Genomic DNA, 20,804 nt, shown 5'->3' with positions numbered 1-20,804 from the left:
AAGCACGAGGAAGGCCGAAACGGATGGATGAGAATGACGAGGAGACATTAGCAGATGGACACGTGATGGCGGTTCTTACGCGTGAATACGCATAGAAATACGCCCACGTATGTCCGCACGTTGCATGGACAAAATGCTCGTTGAACCTTGAAAGAAATTTTCATCGGATCTCGTGCGCGCGCACGCCGGCGCGAGCGTTCATTCAAGCTTGTAATTAATAACTTTCCGTGTCGTCACCCGTGTCCGTGCTCCCCGCTTGTTAGCACAGAGAGAAAGAAAGAGAGAGAGAGAGAGAGAGGAAGGAGGACGAGAAAGAGGAATATCCCTTTAAACAAACTTCCCAGGAAGTCTCCTCAAGAAAAATCTTAAAATAAACGACATTTTGCTGGGGACAAAGCTACACTTGTTTATGCACTCTCACGTTTCACGAGAAGCGATACGTATATGATGAAACATATACATATATATATATATATATATATCGATCACCCCGAGCGTCATGATAAAAGTGACGCTGTAATTCCACAGGGAAACTGTAATGACGTTGGATTGCCTTTTTTTTAATATTGCCACGCGGTAAATAGGATGAAGATAGGACGATATAGAGACGTGACATCATAATGTTAAGTCGGGCGTGGGATAAAGCTGACGTAATGACGTGGGTGAAAGTGGGTGCAACGTGAAAGTTACCGGAAGTGATCGATGGTGACGCGAACAGCGATATACAACGTTTCTGTTTCATCGGTCGGTATCTAATGCACCGGCGATCGGGTCGACACGTTCAAGGCGTATGATGTGTGTATGCACGCGCGTGCACGTGTGTGTGTGTGTGTGTGTGTGTGTGTGTGTCAATTATTTGAACTTCTCGTTTCGACGATAAAACGCGCGATCCAAGCTGGTCTTTTTTCCCTTCCCGTTAAACTCCCGTCAAGTACGTACACACATCGTAAGAAGACAAAGGATACAAAGTAAAGAACGTCTCCTTTAATTTCTTAATCCTTATCCGAGTGCTTATCTGAGATTTTCAGGAGATTTTCAGGAGATTCGTGAGAGCCGCTCCGACGATTCATGAGAGCTGTTCCAACGAGACGTCGATACCTTCGTCGCCACAATTGCAATTAACACACGGAATAACTTATATTTGTGCATCTGCGTGCCTTTATTTGTGGAAAAATAAAAGCAAGAGGTCGATAGAAGATGCCGAGAGAATGAGACAGAAGATCGGTTCATATTCCGATTTAATTAAATAAGTTGTACCGGCGCGGTAACAAACAACAATTGTTGCGCCATCTGTCCCTCACGAATCAATTATATTCCCGTCGTGCTTGGAACGCCGTCGGATTCTACCGACTTCGCCGAACGAAAGAGGGACTGTATAACCGTGGCGTGTACGATGAGGGAAAATCGTCGGCGACGGAGGGTTAAGGTCTGCAACAGAAGCACAACAACGGCAAACATTTTCCCCCCATGGACGGCGGGAACGGCGCGCCTAATATCGCGGAAAGGTGGAACGCCGATAGGATTATTTATAGCCGCGAAAGCGGCATCCGAGATGCTTATAAATAAATCGCGGCAGCTGTACCCGCCGATGTGTTTATCGCAAGGCAGGCGGCGCGCCCTTTGTGAACGGCCAATATTAACTCAGAATGATCCGAATTATCCTTCGCGCGAGGCTCTTTATAAAAAGAATTATATCAAGGAATTTCATAATATATCGCGAACGCCCTTGCGTAATATGTGATCTTGAGCCTCTGCGGAATTACCAGTACAATACATACGTACAACCGTGATATTGCGATATTTTTTGCAATATCGCCGCGAATATAGGAGGAGGAACGAGAGAATTATGCGTCCTCCGATGAAAAGCGATGAAAAGCGTTACCCGAGGCCAAAAGAGCGCGGAATATAAAAGTCCGTGGCTTCTTTCGTTTCGCGTCGAATTACGCCGTCTGGCTCATCGCCCCAGTTATTAGCCAGAAGAGAGGATCTAGCACGGCTTCAGAAAGTATTTGCAAAGCCTCGTTAAAGGGGACACCCGTCGGGACTGAGCGTTTCGACCGACCGCTCGCTGTTGAATTTGCGACCGTCTCTCGCCGCAAACGGTAACAAGTGCGCGGTGATACTTTTCAATTGAATTAATTCAGGACAACGGGTATGAATGAGAGGACACGAACACTTTCTCGCGCGGAATAATCTCGACGATTTTCAGCTTCTTCGTGGCTAATTCATTCGTGGAAATATCGCGATGAGTTGGCGAAAGGAATCGCGAGACTGTGTAAACCCGACGAGCGGCGAAGGGTAGGCACAGGCAGGTCTCAGAAATGGAAGACGGAACGTCTCCGAGTAGAATTACGGCATTATACGTGAGGTCGTTGATGTTGGTCGAAATGTCGAGGGTCAGAACGCTAGGGAGAACCCGATAAAAGTTAAACGGACAACGTGAGAAATGAGCGGAGCGCGTACACGCCGCGCCGTATGTTCCGCTCGTCTTATGTACTCGTCGATGCCGCGTTGCGTTTAGTCTTCTAAAGTAAGGAAGTAAGGTGGTAAGGTTGAGGTCAAACCCGACACTATACTCTGTGTCGTTAATTTTTCATCTGGTTAAAACATGCTAAGTGAATAAAAGAAGTAAATAATAACATGAAATGTCTTCCTCTCTTTATTTATAGATGAGAAAATATGATAAAAGTTTATTAACTGACTTTAAATAAATGCAGTGAAATACTTTGGGAAACATTTTGACGTTCCGAAAATCCACCTTGCGATTGAACATCTGGTATTTATGGCGAGCGAACAATTCCAAGCAACAAATCATTAACGTCGACGAATGTGAAGTCTATTTTGCAGCTTTCACGTCGGAAAGGCAATTCAAAATGAGAGAGCTTGTTTTTCGGAAAATTTCTTCGAAATAAATGGAAAGTTCACTTGGAAGACCTCGACATTTTGAGACAATAGATACCAGATCTGAAAGAGTGGATTGCAATGTGGTTATTTCGGTGGATAAAAATCGAGATATCCGCGACATTTTCTGCAAAGCCAGAGAATAAAGTTCGCTCTCCAGCTTCCGCTTAAAAAAAAAAAAAAAGCAAAGAAAGACTCTTCAACGCTTTGAGACAATGGACAAAAGATCCAACAATAGGCGAGGCTTAGGCGCAATAGACAAAGTCTAGAAATAGACTCGGGAAACAGATAAAGTCAGGCTTCAACACCCGGCGTCATTCCTCGACCAGGGTTGCGTTGTACTTCTTACGTCCACCCTCTCTTTCCTTCTCTAATTTTTCCAGAGTTACTCCTTCTCCTCCCACCGGCATCGATTATTTTTTTCCCCGTGTGGGGGTTAACGTACACAGGCCGGCGCGGTGAGACCGGAAAAGAAGGAGGCAAACAAGAATAATGGGTCGATGGGTGGTTAATATTGGCGATGATGTTAATGCGCCTGCAGCTTATCGACGACACGCGACGACCTGACCGCGTTGGATCCTTAAACTCTCGCGAATTTACGGGAGACGTTCCTCGGAGAAGAATAACGAGATGCCTGTTGCTACATACGCAACGGGAACATACGGGAAAAGAAATTTCCGTCCACGTTCGTTAATCTCGACGTGATCGAAGGACTCTCGTTTACCTAACGGGCGTGTTTAACGCGGAAATGCGAGTACGGTCGTAAGAACAAAAAACTCTCGTTAATACATCGCCGTGGAAAATCCGAGGCTGTGCGGACCAACTCTGCAAATTCCGCCGTATTCGGAGGACCGATGCAGAATCTCGGGATAGAACATTCTTACTGGTTGTTGACCTACGAACCGGTTTTCGACGTAACGAACAATTATCCGGCTAATTAAATCAATGCTTCTCGTTGTCGAAATCCGGCGGGACGACGAATAATCGATAAGAGATTTTGGAACTGACACTCGCGCAGATACGATTAGATCGGCGAAGCACGTGTTAAATCACGCGATGTCGAGAAGAGCACGACTGAACATTTTAAGAACCCACGATGACCAACGCACCGATACACACATATATGAACGTATATATATATTTCTGGACGAATTCTCGGAATGTTTTAAATAGACCTCTCGGTCGTTGATATTATATATACCACCGTTCATCGGCGAGCGATGACGGTTGGCGAGATGACGTAGCCCTTCTTTGCCCATTGTTTTATGCCCGTGTTATTGTTTCATTATCTATTTTCACCCCTCCGGGACATTGGCCTGTGTTTTGAACTTTCTCTTATCGATACAAGTGCCTTAAATATGGCTTCTCAGTCAATCAGGCGGTTTCCGAATTGTTTCGAGTCTACCAGCGACACACGTATACGGCGGAACACGCGTATCGGTGAGTCGGTTATCACTCCCGTCACGGATGATTCAAATATTTCATCGAGAATTCCTTCTCCTGTCTCGCGTCTCCCGATGTAATATGCGTATCCCCGATCGAATTGCCGTATTCCCCGGGAGTGTCAGGGCCACGAGGGAATATCCGGAGCAGCCGGGAGCAGGATGTCGGATTGAGAAACCAAGACGGGGGAAACAGGATGTCGGGACGCAGACAGCGATATCCGTCGTATCTTCCAGGTGCGTGAATTAATGATAATTACGCTGCAAGTTCGCGATGTTAAACGTTTGACGAATTTACCGGGAATAAGGGGAGAGTCGAAATTTAATCCGGTACTTATTCACCGTCCTCGTCCACGTTAAACGTGCGTTTAACCAGCCGCGGCTGGTCGCAAAATCAATACGCATCGCGGAGAATCCGGGCATGCAGTGAGCAGTTAAATCGATAGATACGGAAACTCATAAATCGAGTGATCCTTCGGGCCGGGTCACCGCGGCAACAGGTGCATGGAGTCACGCCGGCTGGTAAATTCATGAATCCTCGAATCCCGAAATTCATGAAGCCGCAGATCTGCGTGTCCATCCGCCTTTGATTCCCCGGGTCCACACAGATTCGTGGATGAGGCGATTCGGTGTCGGATCGGTGGCGGAATTACTGATTCGCGAAATCGCCAGACGCGTCGAAATGTCGATATCCCGCGAGTTCTCGTCGCGAGTGTTAATTGCCAATTCGCACGCGCAACGAATTCACATTCTCGAACGGACACGAGCGCGCGTATAAAACGTATGTGCATCGGGCGAAACAAAATTAGAAGATCGCTTTTTAATACGTCTGTATTTGAAGTGTTACAAATATCTGAAGTGCGCAATATAATTTCTCTTGATACCTAATGAACGGCGAATGGTATCCAATGAAACGAAATAAGTCGATATGTAATTTAAATCTTCCGTAAACACACTTAAATATATTTCTTGAATAAGCTTACTTTCTTCAGCTTTTTATCCGAGTTCACACATATTATTATTTAGAATATTTGCTTAATTATTTACTTTATATTATTTATTTCATACTTAGTTCAAGTCATAGAACCGTCCGACACGGAACGGTTATTTATTTAACGTCGCCCTGTAAATGTCTCGTGTAAGGAGAGTCGCTGGCATCATTTGATCGACAGGTCAAATGAATTTTCCCATGTCGCAGAATCGCGTCGAATCGGAATCTCCCTGCACGCCGAGCACCAAGTATCATCGCGAGCCGTGCTCTTTCGGGACAACAGTAAGGACTCAAATAACCTTCCGAGAATCCGTTTAGGAAAAGTCTCTCGCGAGCACGAGAACGACGTCTCTCGCGAGACTGTGTAACGGATCGAAGAGGAGGAGGAAGAAGGTGCCAGATCGCGTTACCTCTTGGCTCTCCGGATTTACGCGCCCCGAACGAAACGTCGAGCAAAGTTCTGCTTATTTTCTCTCAAGCTTCCTCTTTTCATCTTCTTTTGTATTTCCGAGCGCGGTTCGCGTGCGTGCCACTTCGCCGCCCGACGCCCTCGCGCTCTTATAATCGCGCGTCATTTTTTTCATTCTCATAATCGCGCCGGTCCGTCTATTTCTGCTCCTCTCGCGCAATCAATTCGCGTCCCAAATTAACACCCCGCTCTTTGAAACGGGGAATCCCGCCTTTGCACGAAACGCGCGAAAGGTGGTCCCCGATGATACGCGAGGTACGTGAACTCCGTTGTTTCATGAACAACGTCGGCGGATAAACAACCGTTTCGGCGCGCGAAATGAAACGGCAAAAATCCGTAGTTGATTCGTTAACAAATTACCTCGAGGAAGGAAATTAAGTGTCACAATTGTAAACGCAACGTAAAATCTTGCCCGGATTAAATGACGGATGCCTCGCGGAACGGTCGCGGGTGTTGATTTTTCAGCAGCTTGCGCGGACGTCCAAGTCGCGCCGGCCGAGCAGACGAGTCTCAATGTTTCGCGTTTGAACACTCGCGAATTTTGGCACGGCGAGAGTGCGAGAGAGATGAGTAATAATCCTCGGGTATTCTTCCGCCCGGGGCGATCCCGCGAGTGTGTCCCGAGCTCGCGATTAAAACTAGCAAGAAATCAGCGCGTTCGCGACGCGCGACGAACGTAACAGGTGGTCGAATTCGATTTACGGCGGAAGCCGCGCTGCCCTCTGATTAGACAAAGACGAACGAACCGGCGGAAGAGACGCGGCTGACGAATTTTCCACCGTCCTCTCTCGAAGCTGCCTCGAACGCGCGAACGAAAATAGCGTTCCGGCCCGTTCGCCCTCGCGCACGTGACTCCCACGAAAACGCTTTGTCGAGAACCGGAGACTCAATTAAACCGGCTCAATTAGCATTCGTCAAGCCGTAGGAGGAGCGGCCTGTTGTCTCCCGTGAATACTGAAACTCTCCTCCACCTCCTCTTCTTCCTCATGCGAACAAAAAAAGAAACGCGCATCCCGTAGGAGAACGCGGGGGAAACTCACGCGATTGACCTTTAACGAGAGTACGTATCACATATATTCAGAAGTTTAATCGTCACCAAGGCGGAGGGTGCGCAGTTTATAATTAGAGGGCGCAAACGTGACACGATTTCACAAAGGGTTTATCGGCGAGGAATCGATCTGTACATTTTGCGGCGTGCGAGCGAGCGGCCGAACGGGCGATTTAATAATTAATTAATTAGCAATTTGTCAATACAATGGCAGGAGTCGCGCGTGGAGGACGAGTAGAGGAGGGGAGAAAGCAGGGGAGAGAAAAGCCAGACAGAGAGACAGAGACAGAGAGAGAGAGAGAGAGAGAGGGCTTCTCGAATATACTGACGCAGTTTAACGGAACTCCGCGTCCAATTACGGGCCAGACGGACGGACTCATTAACGCATTGCGCCGCGATTGCAGCTCGGATTATATGGCGATCCCTATCGAACTATGCCCATTTACAAGGAGAGAGTAACGCGGACCAGGGATGCCATAAGCCGGCCTCAAGCGCATGAGGGGAAGACACACACAAAGCGGCTGCCGTGTACGTGTCCGGCCCAACGGCGTCATCCACACCGCACGTGCTTTGTGTATGCACCTTCCCCTCACGTATCCGAGACCGGTTTATGGCATCCCGGACTCGACGGAATCAATCCCGCGGTATCACTGTGAGACTTATCGAATTTCGTGGGCGCGTTCGTGCCCCACGGGTTAATCGACGACCTCGAGCCGCGGATCGTCTTGGATCACCGTCTTCGCCCGGAAGACACACTCTTCGCGCTTAAACGGTAACTGGNGGGGGGGGGGGGGGATTAACAAGCGGGCGAGCGGGCAATTCGATCCGGCCGACGGGACTCGACGTCGCTTCAACGTGCTGATTCAAACGCTAACTTCGTGCAACGTACTTCATTTTATGTCCCAGGAGCAACTGAAGAGAGGGAGAGAGAGAGAGCATCGAGGGTGGAAACGCGTAAGCACAGTATAGAAACGCGGGCGGATATAGTAGGTGGTGGGTTTCGGATATTAGAAGCATACAGAGATGCACAGAGTGCTCCGATTCGATAACGTTATCTGAAAGACTTTAGAAAGTGATATTTCCCGGTATGTTGAATCAAAGATCAACACACGGCTGAAGTGTCGACTGGGAATTCATGGGTAAGGCAAAATAATCAAGGAAATTTCCATCTCCGGGAAGAAGCGTGTCGCGAGGCCGCCATTGGTTCGACGATATTTTCACGGGGTATCTGAATAATTCGCGTTTAATCGACGCTTAATTACGATATCGCTTTATTACGGCAACGCGACGACGACGACGACGACGCCGAGTCAGCCCGAGGTAAAATTCGTTAGAGACGCTCGTTAAATCGACGATCGATTTTTCCGGAACGTGTAACCAGGTCGAGTCGCTCGAACCGGCGCTGTGTAGCGATTGGAGATTCCCGCGCATCCGTCCTCTCTCTATTCACATGAAATCGCTGTCAAATGAACGGCGGAGCCAGACGAACGAAGCGGACGACGGCTCGTAACGCGCGTTCGTTGGCTCGCCGAGCTCTTCGGGTTCCCGAGACTCGTAGAGCCGCGTCGACGTCACGACGCGGCGGCCGCTCTATTTTCGCTCTTATCTCGACTTCGTTCGGCCCGTTCTTCTTCTTCCTCCTCCTCCCTGTTTTCGATTTCGCTCTCCCTTTCTCCCGCCCGTGTATTTCTGGCCCGACTTCTCGCAAAGTACACACACGCATACGCGCACGCACGACGGACACGCGCGCGCGCGCGAGAAAGAGAGAGAGCGAACTGCGAAGAAAACGGCGTCTCGCGCGGTACTTCGATCAAATTTATTTTCGCTTCCGCGCGCCTCCCGCGCCCGAGAGATTGTCCGCGGCTCCGCGGAAGAGCCCGCGATCACGGCGATTAATTGCGCGACGGGCGGTTCGCCTTGAGACCTGAAGACAAAAATATTGAACTTCGTGGAAGGAAAAAGAGCTCCGGCGGAGCTGCGTTTCGAGAAGAGCGAGTCTTCAAGACGAGCGGTTCCGACCGTCGTCGTGCGTTGAGAATCTCACGCCACCGCACGATTATTTTCTCCGGCACGATCGACGGAGGTTCCCACGATTCTTCTTTCCGGTCATCGCGATTTTTTTCTCGCCTTCTTCCTTTTTTTCCCCGCTCAATCCGCGAGCCTCGAGTGCGCGCTGCCGAACGAAGTGCGCCCGGGATTTCTCGCATCGCGAGAGCGTGCTCCCCGAAGTGTGCCGGGGAGATTTATCTTGCCGCTCTCGAAATGGATATTCGTCAAAAACGAATTGGCCAGAGAGTTTCAATTTCGTCTTCCGCTGAACGAATTCGCGGATTTTGCTTCCGATGGGACGGAACTACTCGCCGATTGACCGTCGAGATACGACCGTCCGAAAACGCTGAGAGCGTTAAGAATGTATTGCCCATTACTACCGATTTTCAATGGCGCATCAAGATGGCCACTCATGAATTTAGTATTCATCAAGTAAAATTGATAGAAATTAAAAATAGCACATTGATTTCGACGCGCAATGGCGAGTACGAAATTTGAACGCGCACAAAGCGTCATTTTGCGTCTGTCTGTAGTGCATGTAGTTGCGAATCGCATTGATCTCCGCCGAAAAAAATAGTACACGTGGCTTCGCGCTACCATCAGTCAGAGAATCTTTGCATTTTCTGCGAACCTTGCATCATCAGAGAGGATCAAAGAGCTTAAAATTTGAGCTTAGAGGCTTGGTTAACGTTAGGAGTTTGGAAACTATGCGATGAGATGATGGCTTCATCCTAATTTCAATTATGCGAAAGTTCCAAAGTGGTCCCGCGAAAACGTACAATTTCCCAGGCATCTCGCGTTAGAAATTTCAGCGGAAACATGCGCGTCGTAAAACAATCATTAAGTTTCTTTTATATTCTCTACAGTGATCTTTTTAAGCGCGTCGTAATATACATAATATGCACGACTTACTGCATTGAGAAATCGATTCAATTCACGAGAGTTTCGTTAATATTAACAACGGAAAAATTGTAACCATAACACAATATTAACATAACGTAAAGGCATAGAACAGAGTGATTTCGAATAAATTACTCCGACTTTTTCCATTTTTTTTCTGACTTCTGCGGCATAAATCCTCGCCGGAGTTACCGTAATACTCATAATAATACTCATAATAACCATTTCCGCGAGCTATACAATAATGATCGGCACGTTTTCTTTCGATCACCATTCAACGTAAACTTTCTATTACATTATTATTACCGAATAAAATGCAAATAGATTTCATCTGGTCGAATCGTAGTTTGTAATAAGAAACACACACACACACACACACTGCCTTGATTGTTAACGAGTTGCGCAAACCGCGAGAAATTCAGTGCAAACTGCCCGGCCGATTTACCCGAAATTGTATACCGTTGGGAAACTATCGAGAAATTCAACAGTTGCCTCGCCCACATAGTTGCCGATACTTTCGAGGTAAAGCGAGAATGTTTGCACAATGCCGGGAGCTGTCAATAATTCGCGCCGCGGTGCGCCGCGCAGAAGCGCTCTCTGTGCGAGAGCGCACTCGGAAAAACTTTTTCTCACGTCGCGCGTATCAAGCGCGAAACGTCAATGGTTTGTGAAATGTTCTCGCGCAGGAGCCACGGGGGCGGTGTAGGGCCCGATAATGATGCGAGAACACGGCGGCAAGCGTTTAAGGATAACTCACTTAACAAGCCGTGATGAACTCGCAACATTATAGTGCAATCCATTAGCCGAAAATACGCTCCAAGAGTGCCAAGTGGCGGCGCGTAGATCAAACGGAAGACCCGGGACTCCATAGACTCGCGACCGAGTCGAGTCGTCGTAAAAGCCGCCTACTCGAATATTAAGAAGCCCGAGACTCTCGGAGAAGACCACCTCTGAGAATATCCGCGAATCTCCGAAAACGCGACCGCCGGAACAACAATCCTAGCCGTCCGTCAGTTGTGTCCCGGGAATTCGAAATTTCAGTCCTGTTGAAAAGAGAAGAAAACCAAGTAGGAAGCCATGGGAAATCCGTATGGAATTCGATCGATCCCACGGCGATGCCCTCTGGCGATTTGCGCCGAAATCCCAGGTTCTAAGTAACAATCCATGTGGAAATTTTCAACGGGGAAGTTAATCCAAGGCATCATCTGTGCGAAGAAATGATGGCCCGATCTCAAATTCAATCATGCCGAAGCTTCGAGTTAAACCCGAGGAAAATAAGCTATTTCGAAGATATCCGCTCATTATAAGTTTCACCGAAAGTTGCCCGCACGGAATTACATCGCGCTTCCGATAAAATTCACCAAATAATAATAAGGTTTCAATTTCTACGCGACCATGTGTCGTGAGGGGACATTTTTCGCATAGAAAATTCCTGGGGATCTAATTTAATTTCATCTCTTTTTATTACACGAGAAGAGTGAAAAGAAATCACGGAGATATTATCCTTTTAGAACACGAGTGCTTTTTCAAGGATTTATAGGAAAAGTAAGGTCCTACAAATTCGATAAAAATGCGTCTCTATCTTAGGGGGAACTTTTTGTGATTCTCTTGCCATTGTTCTTCTCGTAATAAAAATAAATAAATAAGAGAAACGCGTGGTCGACGCGACTCTTGGACCAATTCGACCCGGGCTTCCCTGCCAAATCGCGTTAAGAATCGAGTTGAGAGGCCGTCGAGGAAGTTTTATCCGATTCACCCAACGACTCCGGTGACCGAGAGTATCGGCCGGGGATGTCGGCGAATCCCCGACTCACCACGGTGCTGACTCGCGCGGCTTCGAGAACAGAGAGAGAAAAGAGAGTTATTTCTGACCTTTGCTGGTGAGACTGAAGCTACGTAGTCTGTAACTATCTTCGTCCTCGCCTTCCTCCCGCGGCGGCATCTGCGACGAGGCGTCGGGCACGTCCAGGAAGGCGTTGCTCTTCCTCTGATGCGCGTGATGCATACTCTGCCCCCTGCGGCTCCCTCTTCTCCTGATGCCCGGACTGACGTCATTCTCGGTCAGTCTGGGCTCGCTGCTGCAATGGGCCGACTTCATGGAGCCCTCGTGATGATGATGATGATGATGGGCGGCGGCTGAAACCGATACACACACATACATACATACAAGTGGCGGAATTACCGTTTAACGTTTGCGCTCGATATCGATGACTGATTCTCGCCTTCGGTAAATCATGATAATGATAGCACGCGCGCGCGTGTGTGTGTGTGTGTCGCGCACACGTGGACGGTGGGATTCATGTATATTCATGCGAATCCACACGGACACGCTGCGGGTGCGTGCGTGCGACCCTTTACGTCGGCCCTCGCCAATTAAATGATCCGTTAAATCCGTAGCGCCGTGTGATGAGTATAGAAGTCCGATTGCTAATGAGGGGTCTCTTGTCGCGAAAACTTCTTCGGGGCTGAATGTTGAATTCGTGAGCGATTCGCGAGGCCGCTGCCCCAGCGAGCTCTCGATGAACTCCGCATTTAATCTCATTAGCGCGGCCACCGGTGTTCGAGCGTCCTCTGCTCGACTCTGTTCTTAAATCTTCCGCTCAGCTCTCCCGGCGGAAATAAGAAACGACCGTTCGTGTTCGACGTGCGTTCGCCTTCAACTTCGCATTAAGGGGATTTCATTTTCGCGAATGTACTTTCGATATGTTCGCGAAATCGCGAGAGTACGCGGATTTAGTGATCGAAAGAACTCCGGATGTTTGAGCGGCTGAAAAAGCTGGTTGAAAAGAAAAAAAGAGAAGACCACGGGGACGATGAATAGGACGGAATGAATGTGTTCTATTTCGACCGCGCGCCAATCGGGTTTCCCGGGAAAACGCTCGGGAGGAAGAGCAAAGAACGGTGCATTTTCCAAAGGTAGCGCACCTATTACATCGCGAAGCCGGCGCGCGTGGAAGGCCGGGTGATATATAACACGGTTTTCTCGAGAGTCGCGAGGAACGAAATTAAAGGAGGCGGGGAAGAATAGGACAGGATAGCGCGGGAAGTCTGCGAAATGTTTGCTTCGCTTCGGTCGCGGAAATTGACCGAAGGAATGAATGATTCCGTCGTTCGAGAGAAACCGAATATCCTCCGTGTCGACGTGTGTCGTACCGATGAAATCCTTCGGGATCGAAACGGGAAAGAAAGATGAGATATATTATTCGCGATAAATTATTCATAATTACAGGGAGTATCATATCACACGACTAGTGAAATTTTGTAGAATAAATATAATAATGTATGCAAATTAAAAATATCTAGCGCACATATAGGATTAAAGCGCGGCACGAACAGCTGATCGGGAAAAACGCGCTCGCTGAAATTTCGCGATACGTTTTATCGCGAAGACGACAAAACGCTGTTAACAACCCTTTGTGATCATTTCCCGGAATTATTTTCCGGATGTACCTCGGTGCGTAGGTGATTTATTTATTTTTTTTTAATATTACGCGCGTCGAGAGATTTTATTATTCAAAGAGGAATTGACCGTTAAATATTCGAGGATGTGATATCGCTCTGCCTGCAATCGAACGATGAATCGACCTATTAATTAACACCTACACACTCCTACAACACCGAATATACACACACACACACACACACACACATCAAAATTCTCCGACTGTTTATTCCTCACCCAAGACAGGTTTGCTGGCGCATTACGTCTGTACGTATAAATAACACGAATTTCGAGCCGAAATATTCCCGTTCCTCGTTAATACACATTTCCGTTACGACGTGTTCCGGCGGTGTACGCGGGAGAGCATTTATTAAACGTGGCTGATTTCTAAACTTCGCGCGAACGCGACGGCGGGACGCGTTTGGGCTGTCAGTGACCTACTAGTCAAACCCACGAAGAACGAGAATAGCAGTCGCAATGATTTCAAGAACTCCCGCGAGACCGAAGCGCGCCTCGCCGGTGCAATATCGTATACCGCGGGTGTACGCTTTGCTCTTCCGCCAGGATCACCGTTGACGTTTCCACCGTTGAATTTATCGGGCTCCGACGAAGTCACGCCCGTGCGCGATTCACGCAATCCCGCCGCGTAAAACCAGACCCTTCGCCGCAGATTCTATCTCGCAATGTTCGTGTCTTGACCGTCGAAAAGAACCGAACACGCGAAACGATCGTTCGAGCGCGTAGATCCCTCTCGGTTAGGAGGGCTGTGGATCCCCGAGCGAAGGCGTCCTCGAGTAAAAAGTGGACTACGAATATCGAATCGCCCGGCGAATATTTCGAGCGCGCCTACCTAAATACTTAGAATCGCTCCCACCCTCCTTGGAAATTCGGCAACAAGAAACGAATTATAAAGCAAATCGACCGACCACACGGCAAATTCGCATCAATTCCAGATTACGCGAGAATACGAGTTGAACTAATACTGATTTCTTTCACAGTTGATAGCAATTTCCTGCACGGCTGATTAATCCGAGGTCTTGAAGAGAATAGTTGACCGTGATCGCTAGATTAGCCGACTGTTTTACGATGAAAATCTTGTCCGCGTTCAGCGGCCTTAACCGAATCCCCGAGTCCTCGGATCTTCGGGTCTACCGGTCGGTCTCGCAAACTACGAGCCCTTGATGAAATTCTTAATTAAACAGCGGGATTCCGCTTAGGCGATTCCTAGCATCGCTATGTTACCTTGGGCGGCGGCACGGCGACGGATGCTTTTATTTCCGCCGGAGACACGAGCGCTCTGGGATCTCGTGGCCGGCCTTCGTCTTCTCGTGGGTGTGCTGCTGTCCGGTGTCCCGCTACCGCTGTCCCGCTCGCCCCGACCTTCCCTCTCGCGTGCTCCCGAGGGTGGCATTGCCTCCAACATTTGCTCCATGCTGGAAAATCCCGGGGCGCAAATCGATGCCGATCTGGTCTTCCGGCGAAGCGAGTCGTCCGCCATTCCTCCGAGTTATCCGCTATTTCTCCTCTCTTTTTCTCTCTCTCTCTCTCTCTCTCTCTCCGACTTCCCCGAAGGCTCGCCGCCTTATCTCGACGATATCGTCCGCTTCTTTTCTTCTTCTGGCTTGTCCCGGAAGAAAAGTCAACCGACCGAGCGACCTCTTCTTTCTCCGCTTACCCTCCCTCTGGATCTCCGCGGTGTAATGGAGAGTTTTCCGTTCCGTACTTCACTTATCGATCACAAACGCGACGCTCCCCCGACGTGTTATTGTTCGGCGTGTTTCCGCCTCGCAGTCCACACACAGCCGGGCGCGACGTTTCCGCGTTTCACGAGAGAGCCTCACTCGCGAGAGTTCTCTCACCGTCCCGCCGAGTACGCTTTTTTTCCCTTTCGCGAAACTCCCTCGCGCGTGATTTCCGGAATGTCTCTCCGCAGGAAGTTTCCGGTACCGTGAAACTCGACACTTGCCGGAGCCGCCACGCTGCGCGTCCTGTCCGTCGAAGGATACACGTGAGAACGTCGTCACTCACGTCGATGTGTCCTGCCTCGCCCCGGAAGAAATCTCGCGTTTCCTCCTCCTCCTCCGATTCTACAAATAAAACACAGGAAGTTTGATCCCCTCTCTCTCTTCCCCCCCTTTTTTTCTCCTTTTTTCCGCGCGCGTGGCGTCGAACGGCTGTCGGGGTAATTACGGCCGCGGCGAATTGCGTCTCCCCTAAATCGGTGAAACCGTCGACGACTCTGTCAGTTTCTCTTTCTTTTTCTCTCTCTCTCTCTTTCTCTCCTTTTTTCTTTGCTTTTATTTTCTCTTCTCCGACATATCGTGGTTGACTCTCTTCCTCTCATTCTCCACCTCCGCCTGTCGGCAGGTGAACTCGCGTGCTAATTAACCCCATCCCGTTGAATAACGCCTCGATTGTTCCGCGCGCGTCGCACGAACGTAACTTTAAAGGTATACATATGGAAATGTCGTGCGATCTCTCTAAACCAGATCTGTGTGTTTATTGCTTGCGATACGAGATACGAAGCGATATTTCACAGATAATGGACTCGCGTTGTGATCCCTCTTGCGCAATGCGATCATTTATGGGGCATTATTTCGAGCTGTTCTAAAATTATTTTACATTTGCGCCGACCGTACAATTAACCGAAATAATATGTCGGGAATATTTTTTCGCATCCCCTTTATGTGATCAAAGCTTAAATATCTTGATTTGAAATAAAAAAATATATACAGTCTCTGTATTATGTATAATTATATAATTTAAATAACAAATACGCGAGATTTTTATTATTTAACGCTATGTAATAACAGCGCAGGAGTTTAATTCGCGAAAAGCCTTTCATTTCCAATCGTTTTCAGCACAGAGACCATTAACGCTCTTAAAAGTAAATCCTCTGCAAATATCATTAAAATTTAGGTCGTACGTATTACGAGAAATCTCGCGGATGAAAGAAGCGAATCTCGTCTCGCACGAATGCGTTCTCCGATAAAACGATACATTAACGAAACAAATTTACTTATAAATCGGAAGCGTTGAATAATTCGAATGTCGCTCTCGGCCTTTTCTCCAGAAGATATGTGCGCACGTTAACCCTTTTACACTCGAATATGTTTTAACAATTGAGAGTATTTCGGAGCTTTTAATAGCAACCTGTAAAATTTTACTCCTTCGTTTATTTATTTCATTCACTAATTAATAAAAATTATAACTCACTGTTGTTCGAGCAATGTCAGTAATAATTCATTTGAAATCAGACCTCGAAAATATTAATATAGAGATTTTTAAAGTAGGTTTGGTAAATATTTTTTTGTAAAAAAAGTGCAAATTTTGACTGATCTTTTGTTTACAACTCATAGTTGGTGCAAAATAATTACATATTTGTATTATTCGCGCGAGCCTGAAGAACATAACGATTACCAAATACGTGACACAAATCAATTACAGAATATAGAAAAATAAAGAAAAAGCTGCAGCGAGAAAAGTGTCTTCAGAGAGGAAGCTACTCGACAAAGGATTAATCGATGTAACAGCAGCGTTAGATTCTGAATGTATCTCTGAGACACATTGTGTTCTCCACAGTAGTAACGAAAGGGTTAAATGCGCGCTAACTCGGTCAATTATCTGGCCGAGACGAGGCCGATTTCGCGAAGTCTGAGCGATCGGAAACGCGCCTCGCCTACTCCCGATTAAGCGGGGCAGAGATCGATGACAATGTCGAATCCCTGTAGCTGGCAGCATACGAAGTTGCTCGACGTAAACTCGACGTAGTCGAAAGGCACACCGCGTGGGCTGTCGAAGCTGTCGAAGTTGGCTAGACGCGATACATCGGGAAGAGATACCGGTTATAAGCGAAGACGTTTCACCAGCTATAATCGAATATCGACGAGCGTAAACTCAACCTGTGAGACAACACTGCCCCGTCTTACTGACGTATTCCTTCTTTTCCTCTCTCTTTCTTTCGCTCTCTCTCTCTCTCTCTCTCTCTCACTCAGTCGCTCTCCTGTCGATATAGCTCACTGTCGCATGTAACAATTTAGCGCGTATCTCCATGAGAAACCAGGGAAAACCAGGGAAACATTGAACATGGATCGATCCAACGTTTTCACTCCGTCGTGATTCACCTGCTTTATTATTTATTCGAAAAAGCTCGCGTTTTTTGCGAACTGGACGAAGGGACGATGTAAATTACGGAGGGGATGTGTGAAAATTTCACGCGGAGCGTATTTTACGTATGCCATTATCGCGATGGCAACAACGACGACCACGACGACGACGACGACGCACTACGGCGACGCAAGTGCCGCGACGCTCTCGTCCGCACAAAGCACAAAATAAAAATGATAAAGAAATATCTCCAACGAGTACGTGCGTGATGTTGTAAAAGACTCTATTTAAAGTACACCCCTCACGAGGTGTCTCCTCTGTGTGGAATAATATATGCACGCAAGGACGCGTTTATAGGCAGATTGCGGGATTAAGTGGAGAAGCTCCAACCTTTGCCTCTTCTTACCGGGAAAGAGAGAGAGAGAGAGAGAGAGCAGGTTTTACGAGCCCCTTATCGATATTGTACGTTAAGGCGATGATACCTCGTGCAGTCTTGTATCCGTGTAACGTAACTCGCGTACGTTGTAAAGCGGAAGCTGCGCTGTCGTAAAGTGTTACGTCTCCGAGACTTCGTTCTCACCCTCATAAAGACCCGATGATCTCACCCGTCTTTATTTTATTGTTGCCTTAACCGCTGCCCTATTGCCGAAATAAACCGCCGGGATTTACGTCACGAGAAAGCTAATGCAATAATCGGCCCGGTTATGCCATTTCGTTCGGCGGCCGCTCTAAATAAACGGCATAAATAATCTAACAGCGTTTGCAGCATAAACAACCATGGGAAAACAACGTAAATAATCCGAGCGGTTATTTCCCGAATACAGGACGGCCCATTTGTCTCTGCGGCCCCGAAATATCTCCGTCGTTTGTAAGAATAGAATAGGGGATGTCTGAGGATTATTATTCGGTTCGTACGAAAGGGCACGCTGGTCGCAACATGTTGAATAACTTTCCGACGTTTTGTCTCACTCGTGGGAGACGACGGCGATGATTCGGGTGAGTGAAGACGAATGAATCACCACGCACAGCGGATAACGAAGTAAGTTCTCCCGAGCTTTTTCATCGTGCTTTTTCGTGCGATACTTTTCGTGCGAGTCTTTTCGATTGCCTGTGATAATTATGTACTTCTCATTCTCTCTCTCTCTCTCTCTGTGTATATTATATAGCAGTGTATATTATATAATTATTTATGAAGAGCGTCGTGAATCGTTAATTAGATTGCCCGGCGCTTTCAGTCCGATTCTATTCAGTCCTGTAATTTTTTTTAATCGTCGTGTATTTCGATCTAATTCGGACGCGGGAGCCGAAATAATCCCGCGCCGGCGAATTATGCCTCGGCGTCACCCAAAATATCGCTCTATAATTGGTGACCTGCTTTCTATTAACACTTCCGTGGCGGAGTTTAACTGCTTTCGTCTAAAGTATTTTTAGCCGTTTCTTTACTTCCAAATAATAGAGCTCGCTTCTGCACAATGAATAAGCCATTTATTTTGGAGCTAATGCCACTCTCAGTTTCTGAGAACATCGTGAAGCTGCGCGAACGCCGCGAGCATGCCGCAATATATTCGTGTATAGCAAAATTTTCAATAAACTTTGTACTTTTAATAAATGAATTTCATAAAATAAATTTACGAAACTACATTTATATATTTGAAAATAAACGTCATTTTTGTGCTTTGTAAAAAAGAATTTTGTACAATTTTGTACAATTTCCGACTGTATTAGGACAGCCAAACGTCGCGCGATTTTTAAGCGTGTGATAAAAGTAACTTTGCATAGAAGAAAAATACTAGATTCAATTATAAATAACTACTCCAATATTCCTTAACAAATTTTTACCCGTCTGAAAACATTTTACCTCGGGTAAAATATCTTCCAAAAGTAAGTGTTGTCCAAGTGAAATTTAATTAATCCGAGTGAAAATTCGCCAAGAAATATCGAAGACGTTATTTATTTGAATCTAGTATTTATCTCTGCGTGTAATTATCGCGCTAATCGCGCTGCTATGATAATTGCCTGAATAATTCTACCGTTCTCATCAATATTTTATTCCTCAATAATTACACAGGTCGTTTCCCGACTTTTCTGAAAGACGAATTTTTCTTTAATACGCGGCAAACAATCGAAATACATTTATCGCACGAACAACCGTGCCAGCTCGCTCAATCATCCCACGGTATTCTCCAACTCACCACGGAAGGGTTAAGGGTACACAGAGACACCCCCTCGCGCCCTTCGAGAATTTCAAAGTCGTAGCATCGGTTTTTCTTCCGCGCGGTGATCACTCCGCTCACCTCCACCTCTTGGACGGCTTATTTTTCCCGCCGACTAATTATAGAGCGTTTCGCATAAATCTTCTAGAAAGAGAGAGAGAGAGAGAGAGAGAGAGGGAGAGAGAGAGAGAGAAAGATAAGCATATAAACATCTCTCTCCGATCTCCCCCTCGGCCGTGTTTCTCTCCGCTCGGCCGTCAGTCTCGCTCTCGACAGCTCCTCCGCTGCGGCCGTAATTATCCCCCTTTTTCGATACCCCGCGACCTCTGGCCTTTGGGGCGAGACGATTCGCGATAATCGTCGCCGAGAGAAGCGAGTTCTCGAGCGATCTCTCGGCGATCACGCGTTCTCCGAAGTCGCCTTCTCCGCGGGGCCGAAGATCTTCCGGGATCGATGATCGCCGCGCGCGCACCGAGATCGATCCTTACCACTTTAGGCCGTGGACGCGGATCTCCGCGGGATCTCCCCTCGACATCTTCTACTGGTCTCGTCCTCTCCCTCTCGGCGTCTCGCGATCGGCAAAACGAACTCTCGGGATCACATGTCTCGATCGGCTCGCACGCGAGCGCGACACGATGCACGTCCGACGATGCGCGGCACACTGAAGGCAGTCCGGCGTCGCGGCGGCCGCTAGGGTGAAGCGACGCGGCGACGCCAGGCGTCGGCGTCAGCCTCTCGCACACCCTCGTCGTCACCGACGACGTCGACGACGTCGACGTCGAGGATTTTGGCGCGCTTCCAAGTCAGCGCGCGCGCGTGCCCCGGCTTTTCGGCGATCCCAACGCGCGAGTCTACGCGGGGAATCACCGGAAATCGCAGCCTCCGCGAGGGTGCACCGTCCTCCGCGACACCGACCGGTGTCTTAATTGCGCTCGACGACCCCGACCTCGGCGGCGAGGTCCGACGAGTCACCCGAGCTCCCGTTTCCACACGACGAAATCAAATCTGCTTGTATTAACCGGCCAAGAGGACAAGCGGATCCGCGTTCTGATTGAAGGGAAGCAGAATATCTGATCCTTATGTGACCCGAATCTTAGAACCAACGGTATTCCACATTATCCGCGCTTCTTCCGATGGCCACGTGGTGCGGGACGGACGGAAGTCGTGCCCGCCGGGGAGGGGAACACTTAATTATCAACTCGAAAACACTGCCGAACGCGCCGGAAGTCGACCGGCACGAGT

At 48.0% G+C, this 20,804-nt stretch overlaps 1 protein-coding gene across 1 annotated transcript in view; it reads right to left on the bottom strand.

The window, feature by feature from the left end:
• LOC106749505 overlaps positions 1 to 20,223 on the bottom strand; it is a 57,806-nt gene extending 37,583 nt beyond the window's left edge. Inside the window, exons 1-3 of the mRNA XM_014629012.1 lie at positions 20,051 to 20,223; positions 14,485 to 15,329; positions 11,673 to 11,936 (exon numbers count right to left, since the gene is read on the bottom strand). Coding sequence (XP_014484498.1) covers positions 11,673 to 11,936; positions 14,485 to 14,740 — 520 coding nt within the window. The 5' untranslated portion in view covers positions 14,741 to 15,329; positions 20,051 to 20,223. The remainder of the gene's footprint in view (positions 1 to 11,672; positions 11,937 to 14,484; positions 15,330 to 20,050) is intronic.
• Between the last annotated feature and the right edge of the window lie 581 nt (positions 20,224 to 20,804).

The sequence above is a fragment of the Dinoponera quadriceps genome, unplaced genomic scaffold, assembly GCF_001313825.1.
Source record: "Dinoponera quadriceps isolate SergipeBrazil2010 unplaced genomic scaffold, ASM131382v1 scaffold3162, whole genome shotgun sequence".
Taxonomy (NCBI): Eukaryota; Metazoa; Arthropoda; class Insecta; order Hymenoptera; family Formicidae; genus Dinoponera; species Dinoponera quadriceps.
Note: the sequence above shows the minus strand (reverse complement) of the source record. Positions and strands in the feature narration are given on the sequence as shown.